This window comes from Loxodonta africana, chromosome 19, assembly GCF_030014295.1.
Source record: "Loxodonta africana isolate mLoxAfr1 chromosome 19, mLoxAfr1.hap2, whole genome shotgun sequence".
In the NCBI taxonomy this organism is placed as follows: Eukaryota; Metazoa; Chordata; class Mammalia; order Proboscidea; family Elephantidae; genus Loxodonta; species Loxodonta africana.
The window spans coordinates 81,660,041-81,671,243 of NC_087360.1; the positions used below are offsets into that span (position 1 = coordinate 81,660,041).

General features: G+C 47.0%; 1 protein-coding gene across 1 annotated transcript in view; it reads left to right on the forward strand.

The window, feature by feature from the left end:
- Positions 1 to 2,619, forward strand: part of LOC100675480 (acyl-CoA synthetase long chain family member 1) — a 67,411-nt gene extending 64,792 nt beyond the window's left edge. The window contains exons 20-21 of the mRNA XM_010592535.3: positions 87 to 158; positions 746 to 2,619. Coding sequence (XP_010590837.2) covers positions 87 to 158; positions 746 to 886 — 213 coding nt within the window. The 3' untranslated portion in view covers positions 887 to 2,619. The remainder of the gene's footprint in view (positions 1 to 86; positions 159 to 745) is intronic.
- Positions 2,620 to 11,203: the final 8,584 nt, after the last annotated feature.

An 11,203-nucleotide genomic window follows, 5' to 3' on the forward strand; every position in this document is an offset into this window, starting at 1 on the left:
TTCCTATCTAAACTTTGCATTAAATGTACCTGTGGATGTCCAGCTGCCTCCAACAGAGGAAATATTTTGTTTTGTTACCTTATTAGGATGTCAAAAAAGCTATCCTAGAAGACATGGTGAGACTTGGAAAGGATTCTGGTCTAAAACCATTTGAACAGGTAAGACTGTCAACGAAGTGCATGGATTCCGGTGTGTAACAGAGATTTTTTTACACATAAATTATATGTGTAAAATATAGAGGATGAGATGCCTAAAGAAATGCATGCGGAATCAGTGATGGAACGTGTTGGCAGGGGAGGGGTGTTTACCCAGGGGTGTGAATTCTCTTTTTTGGAGGCCAGGATACAGTCCTGAATTCTCTCCTAAGAATAGAATACCTGCCTCTTTGGAGAGTGTTTAAATGCAGCTTGACCTGGGGCGAGAGATGGATTGGTTCGCCCACAGGGGTCTTTATACGTTCCGGTGGCTTATGTGCTTTCTAAGGAGCCCTGGTGGTGTAGTGGTTAAGCACTCAGCTGCTAACTGAAAGGCTTGTGGTTTGATTCCACCCAGCGGCTCCACAGGAGAAAAGACCTGGCGATCGGCTCTGTAAAGATTTCAGCCTAGGAAACCCTATGGGGCAGTTCTCTTCTGTCCTGTAGGGTCGCTGTGAATCGTAATCGACTTGATAAGCACACAACAACAACATACGCTTTCTAGACTCAGATGGCATTTTTCCTTCTATAACAGCCTTGTTTATTTGCAGATCAAGGACATCGCCCTACACCGTGAATTATTTTCTGTTGACAATGGCCTCCTGACTCCAACAATGAAGGCTAAAAGACCAGAGTTACGAAATTATTTCAGGTCTCAGATAGAGGAGCTTTATTCGACCATCAAGGTCTAATGGGAAGAAGAAAGCTTGAAAAAAACCAAGCTGCACACCTCCACAATCTCTTCTGCTGGTGGCCTCTGGTTCTTCTTCTGCTGATGGCTTTTATTTGGTAATTGTGACTGCAGCAAACACAGGGAAGGAAACGCTAGTGTTTGACTTGTCCACTCGGGGTTCTTGTCCTAGGACTGTTAGAGGACATGGAGCACTGCCTTGCCGTCCCCTCGTGTTGCCGATGATGTTTATAGTGATAAATAATTTCCAAAATGAGCCTTAAAAATTGTAAAGGGGAAACCATAAATGTGCTGAGTTATTTGAGATTTCTTCAGTTAGAAAGGTGTGTGTTAAAACTTGTCTCTCTGTTTTTCTAACCAAGGGGTTTAGGACTTTGCCATTTGTGAGATGTCCGCTACTTGCTGCAGATTCTGGAGTCTTCTGCTGCTCTAGAAAGCACAGCCCTGGAGGGACGGTGTCCTTTAAAAACAGGAAGCGTCCAGACTGGCGAGTATCCAAGTTGGACCAGAGATTGCTTTAAGCCCTGCCCCCTCCCCCCCAACACTCACATGTTCTCCTCCCCATCTCATGCACTCAAACATCCCATCCCCCCCACACTCACACGTTCACCTCCCCCGTCACATGTACTCACACATCTCCCTCCCCGTCTGACACACATTCATGCATCCCCTTCCCCCCAGCACACACTCACATGTCCCCCTCCTCATCTCATGCACTCAAACATCCCATCCCCCCACACTCACATGTTCCCCCCCTCACATGTACTCACACATCCCCCTCCCTGTCTCACACACGCTCACACGTCCCCCTCCCCATCTCACGCACTCACGTGTCCCCTCCCTGTCGCACACGCATTCACACGTCCCCCTCCCCATCTCATGCACTCAAATATCCCATACCCCCCACACTCACACATCTCCCTCCCCGTCTCACACACATTCATGCATCCCCTTCCCCCAGCACACACTCACACACACTCACACGTCCCCCTCCCCATCTCATGCACTCAAACATCCCATCCCCCCCACACTTACACGTTCCCCTCCCCCTCACATGTACTCACACATCCCCCTCCCTGTCTCACACGCACTCACGTGTCCCCTCCCTATCTCACACGCATTCACACGTCCCCCTCCCCGTCTCACATGCACTTACACATCCCTTCCCTGTCTCACACACACTCACACGTTCCCCTCCTCCTGTCACACACTCAAACATCCCATCCCCCCACACTCACAGGTCCCCCTCCCTGTCTCACAGGCATTCATGCGTCCCCTTCCCCCCAACACACTCTCACAAGTCCCCCTCCCCGTCTCATGCACTCAAATGTCCCACCCCCCCACACTCACATGTCCCCCTCCCTGTCTCACACGTATTCATGTGTCCCCTTCCCTGCAACACGCACACATCCCCTTCGCCATCTCACATGGCGCTCACACAGTCCCCTTCCTCCACACACACACTTATAGGTCCCCCTCCCCGTCTCACATGCACTCACATGTCCCCCTCCCCATCTCACACGCAGTCGCAGTCGCAGTCGCAGTCGCAGTCACACGTCCCCCTCCCCGTCTCACACCCGTTCACATGTCCCTTCTGATTAAGGGCCTGGAGGTGTATACTGTTCTCCACAGTCCTGTTGGAGCCTAAGGTTCCCTGGAAGCTGAAGGACAGAGCCAGCTCAGAACAGTGCAGGTGCTGAGGCTCAGATGGACAGACACTCATGAGAGCAAAGGGAGTCTAGCTCATACCCCATTCTCTAGACCTGGTTCCCTCCCTCCATCCCTTCCCAGGGATTACGGAAAAACCTGCCTTAGACTGCAGTGAAGACAAGCATTTCAAGAAGGAGATAATGACTTGGATCAGCTGTGCTCGCCTGTGACACCTGACTGACTGTCCACTGGATCTTCACTGCACTAGTCACTCTGGGTTTATAATGGCCAACAGATTTTTAATGTGGTTTTCATATCAGAAAGGATCGCGCTGTGATTAACTTGCTTTTTTCCCCCAGAATAAACTCTCAGGCAAAGCATACCTTTGAAAATAATATTAAGGGGATAGATTTTCTTGGGTGTTTGTTGCAATGGATGGTAATGGGCAAACGTTCTTAGGTCATAATGCTACCTGATTTCTTTGAAATGTATTTTACAAGCCAAAATTCTAGGATGTAGAAATCTGGCAAAGTCATTTCCTGGGATTAACTTTTCAAGGGATATTTTCTGTCAGTTAATTTGAGAAATTAGCAGCATTTCATTTTACTGCAAGCCTTTGTCACATTTGACTCAGTTGTCATTTATACGTTAAAGCAGTTGTTTTTGGATATGTGATCGACCACGTGTATTAATCAAGCACAAGGGGGTTTGCACTAAAGAATTGTTACTGTAATAACACTATTTGCTAGGCTAACTTCATAGCTATATTCTGAATGGCACAAAAAGTCAATAATTTGTCACATTGGGGTTTTGAATGTTTGCTTTAAGCGTTGGCTATTTCTGTGTTTTATAAACCAAAACAGAATTTCCAAAAATGATGAAGGAAACCAAAATAAATATTTCTGCATTTCAAGTGAGTGAAGCATCTCTTTTAATGTCATTTTTAATGTCTGGGCAGCCTCTGATGTACACGAGCAAAGAGCAAGGAGGGCCCCCAGCCCCAGCAGCCTCCCAGAAGCTTCTTCCCCTGCCCAGGTCTCTTGCTATAAATCAGGAGTTTTCTGGCCCTACACAAACTCTTGAGTAGGCTGGCTCTGACAAAAGTCCTAATGTGTCGTGGAGAAGAACATCATGGTGTGAATAATGTGGATATTCTTGAAAATGCAAACTCTTTGCTGGAAGGCTACATTCCTCAGAAGATACTGGCTTACAGCTGATGGTTCTGTAGTAGGTTTAATTCTGCTATATTTTAGTAAGTCTGTTACTGTAGAACTGTTTGAGATGGCATCATTTATAGCAGCTAACTTTTTCTTTTCCTCTACCCATACTCTGGTTTTATCATTTAGAAAATTCACTTTCCCCCTGTTCTCTGTTTCTTACATAGCCTGCTGTGGTTAGAGCAGCCTTCCTCCCTCCCGCCTTCCCCTTAAATTTTGTGTTTGGTGTGGTGATGTTTTCTCCTCTGTTGCTCAAACCCTGGGCATCTCTTATAGAGCTCATAACCCATTCTGCCTCTTTATTTTAGCTGTTAAGATCCTTATCTTGTCTTGCCTTCCTCCTGCTCTCTTTCCCTAACTGAACTGTAAGCTCCTTGAGAGTAGGTATCAGTTTTCTCTCCCTCAGCACCACGCACAGGGCTTAGAAACTAGCAGGTGTTCACTAAATAAACCATTCTGGACAGATCCTTGGACTTAGGAACAAAGCTCCTTCCATAATGAGGTTGATAATAAATGCTGTTTTTGCCCTTAACTTGCATGGTGCGCCTTGTGGACCAGCTCCTGCTCAGCAGCGCTGGATGTACCCTGGTGCTCGGCTGCACAAATCACAACTGACCTCAGCAGCCCCGTGGTCTCTGCACAGACTCTCCTGTGCAGTCAAAACAGAAGAAGTATGGTTGAGTCTAACTAAGGTGGTTGTCTGTCTGACTATGAGGCAGTCCTTTTGTCCCATCCAGGCGCCTGCACAGTAAGCTTTTCCAGTAACCACCATGAGGAATGCAGGCCTGAGGTAAAGCTGACGAGAGGAGGGTGAAGCCAGCATTGGCAGCCCTGGGGCCCACAGAGCTCTTCTCGGCCCCACCTTGCAGACACCAACCATGACACACCCTCATACTATATTTAAACTTGGAGAAGCAGCTTGTTTTTAAGTAAACTTGGTATCTGGCAGTTAGGTATTCTAGCCCCACCCGGTCTTTTAGAGTACTTGGAATAATAATAACAATTAAAATGCGTGAGTGTATCTATAGGCCGGGCACTGTTGTAAGCATTTTACATAGGTTGACCTGTTTTATGGCCACAATCCTTTCATTCCAAATATGGCTATTTTCCCCGTTTTGCAAATGAGTATTTGGTCAGTGTCACATACCTGGACAGAACTGAAGCCAAACCACCTGGCTCCAGAGACTGAACCCCCAGCCTCATGCTGTGTACTGCTGTTCCTCCTTGTCTATATTTGGCAAGGAAATTCTGGCAAACGTGTCATTGGATGGTTTTTTTGGGCCAGCAGTTCTGCTTCTAAGCCTCAGTACTAGTAATGTTTTAGACAGGACTTTTCTCTGTCATAATGGACGCTAATACCACTTCTCGGAGTTTTTTTTGTTTTTTCTGGTTGTCTTCATGTTTTATAGCTTACCAAAAATAAAACATGGCTTCTGTGATGTTTAGTAATTCCGAATCTATCAAGGATGAAAAGCTTGGAAGAAGTAACCATTCTGTGTTAGAAAGAGAGTATGAGTAAAGCCAGGTAACATGCTTTACAGGCTCATGAGATCCCTCAGAATTTGTAGGAATCACCAACTCTGGATGTAATAGTATCTGTTGCCATCGAGTTGATTCTGATTCATAGCGATCCTATAAGACAGTACAGCTGCCCCATAGGTTTCCGAGGTTGTAGTCTTTACGGAAGCAGACTGCCACATCTCCCACGGAGTGACTGGTGGGTTTGAACTGCTGACCTTTTGGTTAGGAGCCAAGCACTTAACCAGTGTGCCACCAGGGCTCCTGGATATAACAATAGCTGTAGGTATTATGGGCTTTCTGTGAGCAGTATATGAAGAAGAACACCACGTCAGGATTGGAGAAAGACTCATTAACAACCTGTGATATTGCGGATGACACAACCTGCCTTGCTGAAAGCAAAGAGGAGTTGGAACACTTACTGAGGAACAAATGCAACAAGGGGATACTGCTTGGTTTAAAGGTAAGAAAGGCGTGCATCAGGGTTGTACCCTTTCTCCTTACTTAGTCTGTATGCTGAGCAAATAATACGAGAAGCTGGACTACATGAAGAAGAACGTGGCATCAGGATTGGAGGAAGACTCATTAACAACCTGTGATTCGAAGTTGACACAACCTTTCTTGCTGAATGTGAAGAGGTCTTGAATTACTCATGAAGATCAAAGAGTACACCCTTCAGTATGAATTACACTGAACGTAAAGAAAACAAAAATCCTCACAACTGGACCAATAGACATCGTGATAAACGGAGAAAAGATGAACGTTGTCAAGGATTTCTTTTTACTTGGATCTGCAGTCAATGCCCATGGAAGCAGCAGTCAAGAAATCAAACCATGCCTTGCATTGGGCAAATCTGCTGTAAAAGACCTCTTAACAGTGTTAAAAAGGCAAAGTCGTCACTTTAAGGACTAAGGTGCACCTGACCCAAGCCATGGTGTTTTTAATGACCTCATATGTGTGTGAAAGCTGGACAATGAATAAGGAAGACTGAAGAAGAACTGATGCCTTTGAATTACGGTGTTGGCAAAGAATACTGAATATGCCATGGACTGCCAGAAGAACGAACAAATCTGTCTTGGAAGACGTGTAGCCAAAGTGCTCCTTAGAAGCAAGGGTGGCGAGACTTCTCATATGCTCTGGACTTGGTGTTAGGAGGGACATCATGCTTGGTAAAGTAGAGGGCCATGGAAAGAGGGGGAGACCCTCAATGAGATGGATTGACACAGTGGCTGCAACAAGGGGCTCAAGCATGACGACAATTGTGAGGATGACGCAGGTCTGGGCAGTGTTTCATTCAGTTGTACGTAGGGTCGCTATGAGTCAGAACCGACTCGACAGCACTTAACAACAACAACGTGGTAAAATTGATCCCTCTCCCTCTTTCTTGAAACACGTTTTTCTTTTTGCTTCAGGGACACTAGATTCTTGGTTTTCTGCCTTCCTCCATGGCAGATTAATTCTTGTTGCTGTCTCCTTCTTTAACTCCCATTTAAATATCTGAGGGCACCCAGGGTTATGTTTTGGCCTCTCCTTTGTAGTCTATCCATACATCTTCCCCAGATCACCTGGTAAAATCCCATGGCTTTAAACAACTTCTAGATGCTGATTAAGGAGCCCTGGCGGTACAGTGGTTAAGCACTCGGGTGCTAACCAAAAGGTCGGTGGTTTGAATCCACCAGCTGCTCCGGAGGAGAAAGATGTGGGTGGCAGTCTGCTTCTGTAAAGATTTACAGCCTCAAAAAACCCCTATGGGGCATTCTGTCCTATAGGGTCTGTATGAGTCAGAATCGACGGCGACGGGTTTCAGGTTTTAGATGCTGATGACTTTCCAATTCTTATCTCCAGTCTGACGTGCCTTCTGATTTTCAGACTCTTATCTGTCTTCACTTGGTTGTCTAAAAGGCACCACAAATGGAAGCTGCCCAAATGCAACCTCTTGATTCCCTCCCCTCAAAACTCTGTCTGCTTGGTGAAGTAGAGGATCAGCAGAAAAGAGGAAGACCCTCAAAGAGATGGATTGACACAGTGGTGGCAATAATGGGCTCAAGCCTAACAGTGATTGTGAGGATGGCGCAGGACCGGGCAGGGTTTCGTTCTGTGGTGCATAGGGTTGCTGTGAGTCGGAATCGACAGCACCTAACAACAACAAGCCTCTGACTCTCTGAGCAAACCCAATCCTCCCTTTTCCTGATGCCCCACATGCAGGAGTTCTAGCTAAGAATCACTCAAATTCACTCACTTCTATCTCTACTGCCACCAACCGGCCATTATGAGCTATACGTCCTTCCCTGTTCCCTGAGCGTCTACTCTTACCGATTTGCAGTCGTTTCCACAGCAGTCAGGAGTAATCTTTTAAAAGGGTAACTCAGGGGATGTCACTTCTTGCCTCAAAATCCTTCAATGGTTTCCTCCTGAACCCAAAGTAAAATTCAGCTTCCTTTTGGGCTACGAGGCCTGAAAATCTGGCCCCACTTCTCTAACTTCTTCTGAGAGCACTCTCCCTTGCTCACAATGCTCCAGCCGGATGGCTTCCTTTCAATCCCTTGAACATATGCAGCTCTTTCTCTCCTTAGGACCTTTGCACTCTGTATTTCTTCTATTTGAAATACTTTCTCCAAACCTTTGCAAGGCTGGCTCCTTCTCATTCTTCAAGTTATGACCCCAAACACACTCCTCAGAGACCTCCTGTAGCCACTACACTTACAATAGGGCTTGTGACTCCCACCCAAGATACTCTATCAATTATTTTCCTCAAAGCATCATTACAATTTGAAATTGTTCATTTGTCTTCTTGTTTATTGTCACTCTCTATTAGAAAGTGAGCTTCTCGAAGGCAAGGATCTTGCCCACTGTGCTGATTGCTGTATCATTATAGCACGGGGCAGTGCCTGGCACTTAGCTAACAGTAAACACATGACTGTGGATTGCTCACTCCCTAACGGGGGTTTTGTGGGAATTCAATAAGACCGTAAGTAAAGAACTCAGCATAGTACGCTGCCCATAAACAAACCTGTTACCATTGAGTTGATATTGATTCATAGATCCCCTATGTGTGACAGAGAACTGCCCCCATAAGGCTTTCTTGGCTTTAGTCTTTACAGAAGCAGGTCTCCAGGCCTTTCTTCAGCAGGGCTGCTATGTGGGTTTGAACCCTCAGCCTTTAGATTAGTAGTTGAGTGCAAACTGCTTGTGCCACCCAAGGTCCCTTTTGCTGCTCATGTTGTTGTTAGGTGCTGTCGAATCCTTTCTGACTCATAGTGACCCTGCTCGTAGTGACTCTGTGTCCAGCAGAACAAAACACTGCCTGGTCCTGCACCATCCTCACAATTGTTGCTATACTTGAGTGCATTGCTTCAGCCACCGTGTCAATCCATCTTGTTGAGGGTCTTCTTTTTTGTTGACCCTCTACCTTAGCGAGAATGGTGTCCTTCTCCAGGGACTGATCCCTCCTGACGACATGTCCAAAGTTCGTGAGACGTACACCATATACTGTTGAAAGGTGGAATAAGGTGGTGGTAGAGGAAAGGCCACAAGATTTGGTGATAGAGGCAACCGTGGGAATAACTGTTATAGCGGAGTAAGGAGAATAGAAGCGTTTTTGGAGTGGACTGAGGCATGAATTCCTGGGAAGTCAGGAAGAAGGGTAGACAGCTCTTTGAAGTTTTGTTGTACAGAAAGTCAAACGAATGGATGGTAACTGGAGAAAGATGTGTTGTTGAGAGGTGTGGTTTTGTTTGCAGGTCGTAGTGGTGGTTTGTAAGACGGGAGATCCTAGAGCGTGACAATATGCTGATGAGAACGACCTAATAGTAGGGAGAGAGAAATGGGTGATTCAGGAAAGGGAAACAAGTCCTGAGCAGGTGGGAGCATTAGAACCCACAGTGGAGAAATCCACCATTGATGGAATGTCTTCCATTCCAGCAGGAGGGGAGATAGAGAACATGTATCGGTGTAGGTAGGTCCATGGTGGCTGGGATGAAAGATTAGGGAGCTTCTAGGTGAATGCTTCTATTTTTTCAGTTAAGTGTTATCTCCATAAAGTTCCCAGGTGGTGAAAACTATTTTCCCTTGACTACTAGCCTGAGGGTTGGCAGTTTGAACCCACCTAGAGGTACCCTGGAAGAAAGGCCTAGCAATTTCCCACTAAGATAACAGCCAAGAAAGACCTACGAGGCAGTGCTACGTGAGGTCGCCATGAGTGGCGGTGTGGTTTTGGTTGTATTATCTCCATGTTATGGGTGAGAAAATGGAGGCTTGGAGAGATGGGCTAACTTGACCAGGGTCAGTCATCTAGTAAGTGTCTGAGCTAGACTTTCTGATGTCAGGACCTGTCTGTGCCTGGATGACCTTCTTGGCAGCCCCCCTCACCCCGTGGGACCCCAGTGCCTTGAGCATCCGTTACTGTGTTGAGTGAGCAATCTTAGCCAGTCTTCAGCCAAGCTTTCCAGTGCAAATTAGCTTGTTGAAGGTTTAACTCAGTCATGCCACAAAGTGGAGGAGGATAAATGCCACGGGCTTTGGAATTTCCTTTCCGTGTTTTCATCCGTGTTCCCAGACTGTCGCTTTTCATGGCAGCATAAGCTGCTGTGGCAGAAGAGGAGCTGACCAGTCTCCCCATCCACTTGCTGTGAGCAGGCTGAGGGCCCTGCAGAACAGGAGGACAGAGACCTTGAAAGGAGAGGGCCATGGGTCAGTTGGGCTGGGCAGGCCCAGAGCTTCCCTCCCCAGCCCTCAGCTATGAGGGTTCTATCAGCCTCCAGCCCTCCCCGCCTCATTTAATGTGGAAGGTGACGGCTGGGCTGGAATGGACTCTCCTGAGGTTCTCAGCACAGAGGTGGCTTTCCATCTCTTCTCAGCAAAGCCTCATTGGCACCAGTGCTGAGAAACCCAGCCTCCAGGCTGGCCTGGTGCCTGCTGAATGTGAACTCCACGAAGGCAAGGCCCCCTGGGCTGTCTTTCCCCCACTGTGTCAGCGTACATGCCCAACTGTGTGTTCGCATTAAATCCACTGCTGCACTCAGCATGAGTAATTAGGAAATTGCCCCACCTTACTTATGAGCCATATATTGAGCATAAAAAACCAGATTTTTTCCTTCGGCCTTTTAGCTCCTTTGCACTGTTGACTTGCTAGATGAATTTTGTAGAGGTCTTGCTAAATGAGTTTTGCTTCTCAGCAGTGTTCTTCCGCCACAGAGTGGTCCTGTTGGTGGCCTGAAGCAGGGTTTTCTCACAAATGTATTTTGCACATACATTGTTAGCTGTGCTCTTTGTTGAGATTTTTAAGGAGGATGGTTTTGACGGTCATACTGGGTGGCAGAAGTTGCCCTTGTAAATCCTAAGGCTGCTAGATTTCCCCTCCAAGAGCTCTAGACAGGCTTGGTGCTTTTCAGGTGGCTCGTTAAAATTGACAGGGCTGGTAGTCAGGCACCGGGTACTGAAGAAGACACATGTGAGGAGGGCATGGAAACCAGTTTGAGCACGTTCTGCATTAGGCCACATGTCAGGCACACAGGGACTCTGACTTATCAGTCTGTTGCTTTCCCACACCCACTGATCCTGCCTTCCCGCACCCTGTTGACGCCTGCCAGCTCCTCAGCTCCACCTGGTCTGAATTGTCTGTGGACCTGCACTGGGGAGAAGTCCCAGGACTGCTGCACATAAGTGCCTAGAGGCACCCCACCCTGCCAGTAAGCCTGTTGCCTGGAGGCACTTGGCTCTGTCTTTCCATGGGTCCGATGTCTCATGTGTTACAGCTCTCTGTCTCTGTGGGTCTAAGAGGTTATCAGTGCAGGGTTCCCAGGTCCAAAGAATGCACTCTGTTCCCAGCTCTCCTTTCTTGGTGATGGTGAGGTCCATGTCTCTGCTTGCTTCTGTCTCTCCTTTTATCTCTTGTAAAATAAAAGGTGTGACTCAAGTAAAGGTGGGGCTTGAAT